The sequence below is a fragment of the Typopeltis vanoorti genome, chromosome 11 (genome assembly GCF_054136105.1).
Source record: "Typopeltis vanoorti isolate ZY-2024b chromosome 11, IOZ_Tvanoo_1.0, whole genome shotgun sequence".
NCBI classification, from domain to species: Eukaryota; Metazoa; Arthropoda; class Arachnida; order Uropygi; family Thelyphonidae; genus Typopeltis; species Typopeltis vanoorti.
This window is the reverse complement of record NC_143559.1, coordinates 68,481,908-68,496,942: the sequence shown is the minus strand read 5'-3', so window position 1 is coordinate 68,496,942 and position 15,035 is coordinate 68,481,908. Positions and strand designations below refer to the sequence as shown.

The 15,035-nt window shown below is 34.2% G+C and overlaps 1 protein-coding gene across 1 annotated transcript in view; it reads left to right on the top strand.

The window, feature by feature from the left end:
* Positions 1-15,035, top strand: part of LOC150101696 (uncharacterized) — a 208,981-nt gene that overhangs the window by 82,402 nt on the left and 111,544 nt on the right. The window contains exon 8 of the mRNA XM_090400154.1: positions 2,826-2,962. Coding sequence (XP_090256280.1) covers positions 2,826-2,962 — 137 coding nt within the window. The remainder of the gene's footprint in view (positions 1-2,825; positions 2,963-15,035) is intronic.

Here is a 15,035-nt window from a genome sequence, read left to right as displayed (position 1 = left end):
TTATACAAGTGTAAGCAAGCCAAGTTTGCACATTAAGTAACTTCAAGACTGGGTCTGTAAGGATACGTGGCTTGCATTATGCGATGCCAAGGCAATTGATGTGAAGTCTTTAGCCTCTGTATACAAGTAGCACAGTCTGAAGTTCATGTGCAAACTTTGTTTGCTTACCCTTGGATAAAGGATGAAACCAAGTGACAAAACTTGCAACATCTGTCTCTAATCCAGAGTATTTTAGTAATAAGGTGTGACACCTTTTGACTACTTGTCTGCATTACTTCAACCTTGTTTTTTTCTATCGGTCTGACTCCCACTGCTGAGACCTCAGTATGGTCCTCTTCGAGTCAATATCATCAAATTGAGGTACCTTAACATCAGAGATTGAGTCTGTTACTGATTGGAAACAGTAAAACATGCATTCTACAGCTGTCCTCTTGCCCTGCATATGAGGGTTACTTGAAAAGTTTGGTAAAAAAAAAAGTTAAACACATTTTTTTTTTTTTTCGGAAAAAATCACCTTTATTTCTCAACATAATCTCCATTGAGGTCTATAGATTTGGTCCAGTGAATTTCCAATATTTTCATCCCATCTAAAAAGTAGTATTTGTCAAATTGTGCAAAATATTCATTGACAGCCTTGATGACATTCTCATTCAAAGAAATTTTTTCCCACTGAGCCAAATTTTTAAGTTTGGTAACAAGAAGTAGTCGTATGGAGCCCAAGTCTGGAAAATACGGTGGATATGAAACCATTGCAAATCTCAATTCATGCAAATTTGCCATCGTGATGGCCGTTGTGTGGAATGCTGCATTGTCTTGATGAAAGAGTACTTTTTTGTGTGCCAGTTGTGGCTTTTTTTCTTCAGTTCTTCTTTTAAACAGTCCAACAATGATGCATAATAGACTCCTGTTTGTTATTGTCTTACCCTTTTCCAAATAGTCTATCATGATAATTCTTTAGGCATCCCAAAAAACAGTGGCCATCACCTTTCCAGCTGACAAAACAGTTTTGCTTCTTTTGATGCTCTTTCACCGGCATTGTCCACTGTTTTGACTGTTGCTTAGACTCAGGTGTGTAGTAGTGGAGCCAAGTTTCGTCTATAGTCACAAATCGATACAAAAAATCCTGCGAATTGCGATTAAACATCACCAAACACTGCATTGAAATGTCTTTTCCCATGCATTTTTAATTGACAGTCAACAGTCGCGGCACTCATCGCACACACACACAGCTTTTTCATGCAGTTTTCAGGATATTATACACCCGTTCAGTTGAAATGCCTACAATCTCAGCAATCTCATATACCTTTACTTGATGGTCTTCCATAACAATACCAAGGATTTTGTCAATCATTTCCTTCGTAGTGACCTCAGTTGGGTATCTGGAGGACATTTCATCTTTGATGGACTTACGACCACATTTAAACTCATTTATCCAAAAATAAATAGTCTTTAATGCTGGTGCAGAGTTCCCATGAACTGCATCTAACTCAGCTTTGATCTGCATGGCCATCCACTTCTTCAAATAAAAGTGTTTTATCACTGCATGAAACTTGTTTTTCCTCCATTTTTATGAAAAATGCGAAAACGGTCATTTTAAATGTTTGCCAAACCAGAACTATGCATTGCACATGACTAAAATTTTGCCGGGGAGTCATGAAAAGGATATGTGCCGACGCTAGTATGAATGAACGAATTGTATCGCCATCTAATGGGAAATTTATCAATGTTTTCAAACAACCCTTGTACTTGGAACAGATTATGTAATGTGTTGGGCATTCCATTACTTAGAATTTTTTTTTTTTTTTCCAGTACACATCAGCCTGTCAGCAATGGGAAGAGAATTTTTATTTTTATAATTAATGAATTAAAATACCATTTATGGAAAGCTAGGAAGAAACATAAATTTGAAAACAGCAATATGTTGTATAAATGCTTTACAATATTGTATTGTGGTAATTTTTATTATTCAGTGAGTCTATTTTTGTATTTAGAAAGAAACATTCTAGGAGATATCAAATTTTTGTCTAGGTTGTATAGACCACCCGTATTATGCAATAATCACCAGGGGTGATAAAATTCTGTCTCTTTTTACTATAAGATATTTTTTTTAAATAGTTCCATCTTAGTTCAGTGTGTTCTTATGGTGAATTGCAGGATGATTGGAGAGCAATCTTAGGCAGAGAAGGCCAACTCAATGTAGTTAACTCAGATAAGGCAAACCACCTGGTTGCACTTTAGTTTCAATTGATCTTCTGGTTGTTTTGTTTGCTTACACTTGGATAAAGATACTAAGAAAATTTCTTAGCATCTTTAATTTATATTATAATGAAGTGAAAAAGCATTCAACAGCAGTATGTTTTAGTAATAAGATATATACACCTTTTCACTACTTGTATATTGGAAATATATGACTTCTGCATTACTTCAACCTTAGTATTTCTTCTTGGTCTGGCTCCGAGTGATGAAACCTCAATAAAGCTTGAAACTGGTCTGGGTAGTGATTCTTCCCATTAATGCATAGCATTATACATGTCTATAAGGATATGTACCGTACATTATGGGATGCTATGGCAATTGATGCAATGTCATTAGCCTCTATATACAAGTAGCCCAGTGGTGAAGTGACTTCAAACTCAAAATTTGTTTGTTTACAATTGGATAAAGGATGAAACCAAGAATATAATTTCTTGGCATCTTTAATTTATATTTAAAATATTGCATATTTTACGATTTATATATACAAATACATATAACTCAAAATTATGAGTGACATATTCTTAGGTTAGAATTTTGAGAATCTTATGTTTTTCGTTCTCTCTGTACAGAGTTATATCCAAAGGCATCTTAAGTGATCTTTTCGTCTTGGATAATAAAGAAAATCTGAACATTGGAAATCATATGGATATTCGGTTTCAAGAAATAGAAGGTACCAGTAATGCACTTGAAAATGAGGATATTGGTGGTTAGTAGTCTAATTTTTAGAACAGTATTTTTCAAATCAGACTTCATAAGATGTCAGTTTTTTTTTTTTTTTTACTCTACATCTTAGCTGTTTTTTTTTTTTTTTCATATTTTGAGTTCATGTTTGATAGATATACTTTATTTTGCTCTCCAGCAAAACAGAAAAACCACCTCTGATAAGACATTTTGTTTAAAGAATATATTTTTTTTTGTATGAAGAATATTAATTCTTGCAATGCAGTGTAATTTAAAACAACAATATACCTCAATTAGATTATTGCACCAAGTACTGCATAACAAAGATCAAAGAATGGACAACTTGAAAGTAGCAGTCACAACTGTTGTGTAGACTTTCTACTCGTTTATCTATTCTTCTATCTTTGAGTCAAACCCCCGTTAAACTCTCAATCGGGTATCACATGGTACCTCTGAGGGACAATGGAATTTCCTCAAGACCGACATCAGAGTGTCTGAGATCTACCTCTCATAAAATGCCAAGAAAAATTTATATTTTGCTGCGCCACTTAGCGCTATTAGATTAACAATATTATCAAACAAGAGATGATCTCAGGACTGTACTTAAATGATACCTAGCAACTTTACAGACGTGGCCAAATTTTACTTCTTTCTAGTCTCCTGCATAGGTTCGTATTATTTTTATAAGAGGTGCATTGGATTCCAGAAATCACAGATAGTCTTAGTTAGATACAAAAGCAAGGTTTATTATTAAATATCAAAAATATGTACATTCCATACTATTAGCTTAATTCCCATCTTAAGGGAGTTCCTGACAGTCAGGACAGAGTTAAAATATTACACTACTACAAATATACTTATAACTGATTATGCTGTAATTCTCTAAAGTAAGAATCTTATTTATACTCTTAAATACCTTAATCATGCATGATTATCACAATCTTTCTATTTCTCAGTAGTTCTGTCAAACCACACAAGATAGCATTTATATATTTTACAATCCCTTTATAAATTAGCAATTCCTCACTCTAGATTCGTAACTTCTTACAACATATTAAGGAACTTTATCACAGTGATAGACAGTAAGATTAAAGGCAACCCTCTCTAAACAATAGCAACACAATCTTATTCAATATCATTAATGTTCCCCTTTCTGCTTTATCGGCATGGCACAAATCTCTCATTCACATTCAGTGAAATACAAATAAAGTCTACTTATCTGCCCTTTGGTTCTATATCGCGTCAATGATCTACTGGAATCTGCCTCTCCTTAATGTCCACGTGGTTCAATCTGGCTTTCTATGGACTGCCGGGCTTATTTCTTCCACGGTGATACGACCGCCGAGTTCTGCTGCTGCCTTTATCGGAATCCTAGAGTATAGAGGCACTTCCACCTTTCACCACCACGAGAGATGAACACTATGAGATCCAGGAACAAAAAGCCTTTTTTCAGGGGTGCATGACCCTTATATTTCCCTCTTTTTTCTCGTATTTTGCAATGTCCAGCCAACCCACACACGTGGTCTTACATCACAGCGTCCAGCCTTCTCTGCTATCACACGTACGCTGACGTCACGCTGTTTGCTTGAGGCGAGCCGCTCCCTCGTGTCACTGCTCCGTTACCTTTGGACTTCACTTCCCCCCCCCCCCCCCCTCCCGTGTTGAATTTGTGCTAACATTCTATATCTATTAATACATGTTACTTTATAAAATTCTGCTAAAGGTTTACACTTCCATTATTGATTTTAACTCATTTGTGAATGGTACTAAATACACAAATTTCTCATAGTAAAATTTGCTTGATATATTTACATAGCAATAATTTTATACTCAGAGGCAATCACCTGTATTTATATTCCTTTTTTGTTTGGAAATGCATGTTAGATTGTGATAAGATAGGAGTTCCTAAAATTCCACTCTATCACAATCCAACACAACAACAAGGGATGAAAACAGTTTGAAAATAAGGAAAATTAAAGTGCTTAAAAAAGGGTATAAGGATGAATATTGTGATAAGAGTTGTTAAACAAATACTGGATATTAGCACTCGAAGAGTGATAGTCATTAATAAAATGTTTTAAAAAGAATTTCAGTGTAATATAAAATTCATTATGGTTTTAGGTCATCATCAAATTGTGATATGTACCCGAAAGGCATGTACAGGATAAGATAGTGTCGTGACGTCTTCTTTCTGTCGTGTTCTAAATCTATTTAGTTTCAAGTCACTTTTATGAATAATACAACTAATTACGAAATGATCACCGATCCAAAAGTAGGGAAATTTATATTTATACTGCTCCACCCTATTCTTAGATTAGTCTATATAAATAGTAGGATCAGTTCTAAATTAAGTTAACAGTCATCTCATTAGGCCGAATCATCTATTATCATTTTTACTTGGGGTTCCCGCAAGATTCGAATGTTTATGAACGGTGCAATAATAAGGAATTCAGGCAAACACAATATTTAGATCAACAAAATAAAACATTTAATATATGATATGGTTAACAAATACAAGAACTCTATTTTAAAATGGAACTATACAATTAACTTAACACTTCTTCTTAGGTCACTGATGCTAATTCAATGTTCTAACTTTAATATACTATTCACAGTCCCAAAAACACAAATCTTCTTATCTCAAGTTAATATAACAATTTCACATTTTATTCAGTCTTCACAAATCTTTCAGCTCAATGTTTATATTCACAGCAGGCAATAAACTACGTAAGCTATATTCCAAGCAAATATATTCCCGGACCTTGAGCATCGGAGGTATATTACAGTTAATGCTAGAATAGAGAAACTTATACAACTACTCTTACCAGACAAATTCTTCAATACATCAAATTATTGAGAGAGCACTTATGAATTAACTTAATTAACATTAGCGGAACACACATAACAAATATTCTCCATAGTTTAAACTGTATTACTGTAAGTTGCACTTCACTATTCCAAACAACAGTAATTAGGTACTAATATCTTTTCCTGTTCACTTTTCTCCAAGTAATCAATATAACCTTTTCCTAGGGCAACATAGAATTTAATCGTAATCCAGATTAACTGGAACTAATCAGAATTTTCGCATTGACTGTCCAGTTTCCTTTTATCTGATTACGGCATCAACCTTTCTTCATAACAACAGCAGTTTTCGCTTATAACATTAAACTTTATGTTTCACTACTTATAGGTTCACTTCCGAACACTATACTCATAAATTTCTGCCCTGAGGATTTTATAATCTTGGTTCCGCAAAACTCTCTCCTCCTTCTTAATAATAATTCTTCTCTATATCTCTCTTATCTATGACCTTCCCTCCTCTTTTTTTTTTTCTCTATATATAGATATATATGACCTTCACTCCCACCTTACGTTCGAACGCCACGCTCTCCTCCACTCGTGGTTGTTTACGCGTGCGTCTCCATGACAACAGACTAAACGTAAACATTTCGCTAATGTAATGTATGGTCTATTATTATTCATGAGTGATTACATAACATTAAATATTTCACAAATAAAAACAACAGAATATTTAAGCTACTTCTTTAACTTTTTGATTACGTATACAGTTAAATATAAATTAACACTTTACGTTACACCATATATATTTAGTTATGCGAAATTCTAAACATATTATTATTTTATAAGTTAATAGCAGGTCAGATTTTGAATAAATATTTAATTAGTAATTCTTATTTAAGGAATAATAAATAAATTTATATGAACCATGATTAATATTTAATAAGCCATGTTAAATGTGAATGAAAAATAATAAATTACATAACATAGCTTCATTCACAATTTAACAATAGTACCACATGAAAAACTTGCATCATTACTAACTTCCTATCTACTATTTTCCTCCAAATCAATCTGTTACCTAGGTCTTTTTCCTGCCAACCTGGCAAAGAACACTTGTTTTGTTAATCTTTCCTTTCCCATTCTGTTTGTGACGATATCTTCTGAGATTAGCTCTGCTAACATTCCTGGATGCTAAGAATGTCAAGTTCTTTCCTAATATCCTCATTTTTAATGATATTGTCATTGATGCCATCTATTCATGCCTCTAATCTTTCTCAGTACTCTCAGATTCATAAGTTAAAATTGGTTTGAATACTGTCTTGTATACAGCTAATTTAGTGTTTTGACTAACTCTTTCTTATTCCATATAAATTTATTCATTTGACTTCCTACCATACTAGCTTTGTTGATTCGGTTGTCTATTTCCATATTTAATGTACCATCTTCACTAGAAATTGTGCCTAAGTATCTGGAACGTTTTACTCATTCTATAGGTTTCTGTCTATTTTCATTGTCTTTGACTTGTTATTGCTGACTTTCATACTAAATCTATTACAACAATCATTCAATTTAGTCAGGGAATCTTGCAGACTTGTTCTGGATTTATTTAGAAGTCTCCAATTCTCATATCTGGATTAATAACACTTTCTTTCATAATGTGATCCATATATATAACGAATAACAGAGGAGATAATGTACATACTTGTCTGACACCAGATTTAACATTAAACCACCTTCCCGTACTTCCTTCAATTCTAACTGCTGACTTACAACTCAAGTAAAGACTAAGTATTGCTTGATATAATGCCCCATTGACATCATACAATTGTAATGTTTTTAATAGCTTTTTTTCTTGGCAACTTATCATATGCCTTTTCCAGATCTACAAAACTTAAATATAGATCTTTGGTATATTCCCATGATTTCTCAGATATTTGTTGTAAAGTGAAAATCTGATCCTCACAGCCTCTATTTGGCCTAAATCCAACTTGTTCTTCATCAAGCTTCCTTACACAATCCTTCTCGAGTATACTGGAACAAATCTTACCAGGAACACTCATTAGGCAAATACCTTTGTAATTCTAACATTCAGTTTTATTTCCCTTTTTATATATGGGTACTATGAGAGCTGTACTCCAGTCATCTTGAATTCCTCTGTCCAGACCTTCTGAGCTATGCAGTTCAGCCACTGTAAGACTTTTATACCTCCATACTTGAGTATTTCTGGTAGGATATCATCTACTCCAGCTGTCTTTGCACATTTCTGGCTTTTGTTGGCTTTTTATACTTCAAGTATAGATATGTATTTCTGATTGCATTCCTATTGAATGTTTTTAACCACTGTGCTGTCTACTGATTGTTTTGTTCAACAATTTTTCGAAGTAATTACTTACTGCATCAAGAATATCTTTTTCACCAGTTTCATGTCGTCTTTATCATCTCTAATTCCTTTTACACCTCTGTTTCCTCTGTTTCTAAGCTTTTTAAACAGCCTCCAGAATATGTTGCTATCTTCTTGATATTTGTTTTCTTTTTTTTACCAAAGTCTTCCCATGACTTTTGTTTAGCTAGTTTTACTGTGTTTAGCTTTCTTATGTTTGTCTCTGTATTCTTAAAAAGCACAAGCTGACGTATTTGCCAGGAACTTTTGATATGCTTTCTTCTTTTCGTTCACTTCCTCGTTAACCCCATTTGTACACAATGGAGTTCTGATTTTTCTATCCATGCAGACAACCTCAACACATGCTTCTCTGGCTGAATCAATCAATGTTTTCTTTAGGATTTGCCACTGAATCTCCAAGGTTTTGTTCCTGTCTTCAAACTCATTTTTTCTTGAATAATGTTTGTGTATTTTAGTCTACAGTTCACAGTTGAGAGCTGCTCAACTTTTATTTGCTTTAAAATTTTCTTACATGTTCTTCTTTTCAATATGAAATTCAATTTTATCCTGCTGTAGACTAAATGATCACTTCCAATTTCAAATCCTTTGTACACTGTAGTGTCCTGCACCAGTGAGAAAACATCACTATCAACAATAACATAGTCAATGAGACTTTTCTTATTCCTTGCCTCTTCGCTCCATTTGAATTTGTTCACATTTTTATGTTGGAACATTGTGTTAGTAACGACCAGTCATGGGTTTAGGTTTAATTTTAAAATATGCTGTTAAAGCTTTATAGTGTCGATTTTGGAACCTGTTTTAAATGAGTTTATTCTACTTTTTTGTTTTGTGATTTGAGAATGAAATGCTTTTTGTATACTATTAGAAGTTATATCCTTTTTATTTGAGTAAGATGAAGATATCTAAAACTGGAAGTAATCCATTTTAATTGATTTGAGTTATATGAGTTACTCACAGAACTGAAACAACAAATTTGAAGATAAAATTGATGGCAGGTAATTTAAAGTAACATTATGTTGCATATTTCATACTAAAAAGTTACACGAAGATTTGTTTTGTGTCTATAGCCATGAAGGTTCAGATAATGAAGAATATTTTGATTCATTAGAAAAGACAGCTACCTAACATAAAGGCAAAAACTGATTCTTGTTGGTGATCTAAACAGCAAAGTTGGAAATGAATACCAGACAATCAGAAATATCTTGCAGAAAAGAACTATGCTGATAATAAAATTATGAACTCCATGTTCCAACATTAAGGCATGCATAATTCATGTGGAGAGAACAGAAAAGAATAAAAAAAAAAGTGTTCTTGACTGTGTTACTGTTCATAGTGATAACTATGAGCAGTAATGTTATGTCGTCACTTTTCCTAAAATAATTTACTTTGCTTATAATGTTTACTTCATGTCTATATTGTTAATAATTCCTTAATTCAACACTTTCTGTTATAACCTTAATTATACCTCATTAACTCTTTAATTTATGCAGTCTCTACATTTACTTTGGTCCGTTAACAACTTTGAGGATATTGCACATGAGTAAAAGACAAAGAGATTCCCAATAGACAATGACTGGTTCTCTCTTCGGATTCAGGGAAAATTTATATTATGCTGTGCCACACTGAATCCTAGAATTTTGACCAATGAAAAATCAAAGAACCAGAACTTAGCATAGCACGCTAGCCCTAATTTCTTAAACTATATGAAGTAGTTCAAATCTCATCTATCTCTAACTTAGTTTGCAGTCGTAGCCTCCCTTATAAATTACCTCCCACCGTGGTTTGATTATTTATGAGCGGTGCAATAGAAAATGAAATCAGGCAAGTCAACTATTGAATCTAAAGAAAACATTTATTTACACTCTAATCAGATTACATATCATGAATAACTTTTGCACATGCTAGCTTCAATATCAATTTCGATGAAAAACATAATTATCTAACCCTTCTTACTCTATCTTAGCATATATAAGTATCAGTTTAGTTAAACATTCTATCAAAGATAAATCATAAGCTAAAACTTCACAATACGAAAGGTTATTCATTCATAGACATTAATTTTACCTAATTTCTTCATTCATGTCTCAGAGTTACGCTCTCTTAAACTATATCTCTAAAGTCCTTGCATAAAATTCACAATCATTTAAACTTAATGTCCAACTAATAATCACAGTCTTTCTTTCTTTATACATTCACTAAACAGATTAAAGTTTCTAATTTACCACTTGCTGGGGAAACCATTAGAACATCATACATATCATGATACAACATCACCTCAAAGTCCACTTTTCGTTCTGCTTGATCTGCATTACCCCACTGAATGGTCTGGACTGGATATATCTCCAGTGATGAAGACACGTGCTCACTGTTCACTGATCATCTGGCTCGGCAAGGCTTAGCTGTCTCTGCGGCAATCAGGAACTCAGCTCTGCTGGGCAAATACTTAACCGGTGATTTCCCAAGGACTTCTTGGCATTCTCCTACGATCTCTGCTTCGACGATCCCTCCAAGGAACGAGGACGAACATCGACAAGCAAAGAGGATGACTAAAGAAAAAGCCAGCCAAAACTCTCTGAGCTGGCGCTGCTTCGCTTTTTAAATTCCACGCCAACACTTCCTTACTACTTCATTAAATTTCTCCTTCTTTGCTCATGTCACCTTGCATCTCCCAGCACCTAGCGTCACAATCTCCCCTAGCATGCTCTTCGGTGGTGGTGGTGGGGGGGATGCTCTCCTTCCACAGTGCACGTGTACTTTGGCGTACGTGTTTTGCTCCTGGCTATCGGTACATAATCCAATTAGCCTTCTCTCCGCAATATACAAGTATTTATACAAATTTAGCAAAGTTTAAACAATGGACTATTCACAGTAAATACATTACAACACTATGGACAAATAAAAGGATTCTTAAATTATTAACGTTTCTTGTAATTTACAAGCAATTTTATCTGCCTGATATATCAGTATATGCCAAAATGTAAGATGCATGTTAAGTTCTTAAGAAAATGTAAATTAATACAGCTTCAGTTTCATTCAGAACTTAACATAACTTCACAGTGGTTCAGGATACAAGAGTATGTATTAAATTTGAAAGAGGGAATAAGTTCTTTTTGTAAAATAAAAATGAATATTGTATTAATAAGAATATGTATGAAAAGTTGAATGACTTTTCAAGATGAACTAGAGCTTGTATAGAAGTATTCTTCTTCTCTCCCATAGCAAATGGATCGTTGGGTCATTCATTTGGGCTGGTAGATGATGTTCTTTGTTATCCTCCTCCAATCATCTCGGTCTCTTGTTCTTGATGTCAGTTGAGAAAGGGAGGAATTTGTCCATTTTTTGATATTGTCAGTTCATTTTAATCTAGGTCAGCCCCTAATCCTGGAACGATTCCTTCTAGTGTTTGCTTTGGTATGCCATTAGCCTTCTTCACATGTCCGAACCATTTCATTTGTCTTCTTCTGATGACTATCAGAATATTTTCCCTCTTTTTCCCCATCTATTAAATTTTTCAGTTTACGAACATTTTCATTGGTTTCATGAATAGTATAGGGAATTCTCGAGAGTCTTCTGTAAGTTTCCATTTCAAAAGACAGGAGTCTCTTCTCACTCATCTTCCCTCAATAAAGTGCAGGCCTCACAACTATACAAGAGGATAGAATTTACCAAAGTGTCAATTAGTCTTAGTCTGGTTGTGATTGCTATTCTGTTATTTCTCCACAGTGGTTTTAACTTTTGTAGGGCCACAGTTGCCTTAGCAATTCGGTATTTAATGTCAGTTTTGGAGCGACCATCTTGACTCAGCATGCTTCCTAGATAAATGAACTTGTTTACATTCTCAATTTGTTTATTGTCGATTTGTATCTTTAAGGGTTCAATGTCTGATTTTGAGGTTATCATTGTTTTTGTTTTTTGCAGGTTTATGTATAATCCATATTTTTTTAATATTCCAAAAATGCGGCTGGTTATCTCTTGTAATTCTTCTTCACTTTCTGCCAGAAGATAGATATCGTCTGCAAAATGTAAGTTGTTTATTCTTAGTTCGCCAACTACTATTCCAGTGTTATATTCTTGAAGAGCTTCATCTATGACATAATATTCCAGAAAACAATTAAAAAGAAGAGGGGACAAGATGCATCCCTGTCTTATGATTTTGAAAACAGCATAGCTGACTTGTTTCTAAAAAAGTGAGATATCCAAGGTGTTTAATCAGTGGAAAAATAACCCACATTGTTTGTCTAAGAGGCAAATGCCTGTCAGGAACGAGATTACCATCATCTGAGAAGGCTCGTATGTACACAGAACTTCCTGTGTGCAGCAATTAACTGAAGCATTTGATGAACGCCATTCCTGACCCATATTTCACTGAACTATGTGCAGGGATTGCAGGGATCAGTATTGCAGTCACATACCTATATGTAAAATAAGTTTCTAATTCATTGGCCAGTATGTATGCTAGTCTATATATCCTACAAAATGCTTCCTTTATAAAATGGGACAGTTTTTGTTCCACTTTCCATTTCATTTGGTAATATCCTAGTTCTCAGACTTAATTTAAACAGCCTGGTCAGTTAGGCAAGATGATGTGTTAAAACATGGATGGTGTCATTCAGTTCCATGGCTGTATTCACAAGAGATTTCTTAATATCTTAAACATTTTCAACTCATCTATATCTCTTTGCACTGCTTCAGTATAAATATCATCTGAACTACAAAAATAAACAATTGTTAAGTTGCTGTGGTTTGCTGGATTTCTAACCAGCATCTTTAGAGCACATATTGTTATAAAACAAAACACTCAACCAAGTAATTGTAGAAGCAGATCAGGTAGTAACTGGAAAGGAAATCGTGATCTGTTATGAAAAGGAACTGGTTAAGAGATTAATTCAATGAGGTCAAGCTAGATGTCACCATAAAATAACTCTTTCCCAGATCTTTGGCAGATTAATGCAGCCATACTTGTTGAATTTAGGGGTAGTGTTTCTTTGCTGATTTCTTGATACAGATTTCAAAGACTATGTTCAGCAACCATAGTCTTTGAATCTGTAGTGACCTCTGTGTTGTTTTTTTCTATTTAATCCTGTGTGTTGAGATATATGGATCATGTTCTGCCTGGCCATACATAAACAGCCCAACTTATAAATTTAGCGAACAGTTAACCAAAATCACTTCCCCTTACTATCATGAATGACTTTCCTTCCTTCATTAAAAATTCTGTTCACTTCACAACTTCAATAAAAAAAAAAAAATCTTATTCTAAAAAATTCAAGCCTCATGATCAGCTTTGATATTACTTTGCTACCAGTGTACTAAAGAGATCCTTGATCTTATTAACCTCCCACCTCAACCTATTTGAATTATTTAAATTCACTATATATTCAAGTTATTTTTCATAAAAATGAATATACAAACAGTTAGATGGATTGCAATGGGGCTTCCTCTACCACATTCAATTTCTGTATAAGACATTGCACTCACTACCACTACACACAAATCAACAGTCTGCCTACACTATTCAGGTGGCTTGTTTGCCCCATGGTTTAGATCAGGGTTCCAGAAATACACTCACCACAGACGAGTTCTCAGAGAAAAGTGGCAAGTGATTTTCACCTCTGTCCATATGCATTCAAAATATATTGCTTTAATTTCTTCATATAATTTTTTTTTCCATTTTAAAACATCTCATTATTTTGAGATGTTTTAAATTCCATTTTACTTTAGAGTTATTTGATTATTGCAGTCTACAGTGAATGTAATAAAGAAGTTTTATTTTCATCCAGGTGATACTATCTTATTCAGTTAATTTAATAATTTAACTTCTTCATTTGACTAGCTGTGAAATGTACGCTTTGCGGAGTGCAGTCGGAGTGTGGTTAGATGATAATAAAGGATTGAATGTGTGTAGAAAATGTAGGGAGAATGTGGAATTGAAGTGTATTTCGGATCGTGAGTGTGATATTTTTGTCAACCTTCAGAATGCAGGAAATAGGGATATGACAAGAAACGGCAAGGTTGTACATGAAAATTGTGAAAGTGTGAATGATAGTATAAATGGTTTCTCAGAGAACAAAAAAGATGAGATAGATGCATTGAGTGAGATCGCGTTGTTGAATAGTGCGATAGAAAGAGCAAAACAGCAGCTAGAGTGCATGAACAAAAGTAGACTGAATGAACCAACCAATAATAAAAGGTATGACAGGAAAAATAGACGTATGAATATGAACATGAACAAAATGAAGGATGGAGTGCTGTATGGAGACTCGTTAGTACGAGGTGTGTTAGTAGAGCATTTGACAAAATCGTACCAACCTGGTGCGACCATAAAGGACGTAACTGCGTCTATTAGAGAGCAAAAGGAAAGGGTGAAAGAAATGATTGTTGTGGCAGGTACGAATGACTTGAAAGGAGATAAAATGGAAATGATAGAAGACCTGAATGAATTGTTTGAGGTAGCAAAAGAAAAGAGTGAGAGAGTTAGAATGATTAGTCTTTTGCCACGGTATGACAGTGAAATGTTTTAAAGGAGGGCTATAATTGCAAATGACTTTATGCGTGGGTTATGTATGACGAGTGGTGTGGAATTTGTGGATGTGTGGAGTGAGTTTGATGGGCGAAAGGATCTATATAAGATGGATGGCTTGCATTTGAATGGTTATGGTGTAAGAAGACTTGAGAAAGTGTTGCTGAATGTAGTGGATGTGCAAATTCAGGGAAACTAGATTTGTTGGGGGGGGGGGGGAGTAGAGATACAGTCCTTATGGAGGCAGTTGAATGTAAGAATGAATATAATATGCCAGAGCAAATAAGGACAACAAATCTGAGTGGGATAGTTAATATAAGGCATCAAGGTAGGGTTGGGGCTAATGGGGGTCTTAAATTCATGTACACTAAT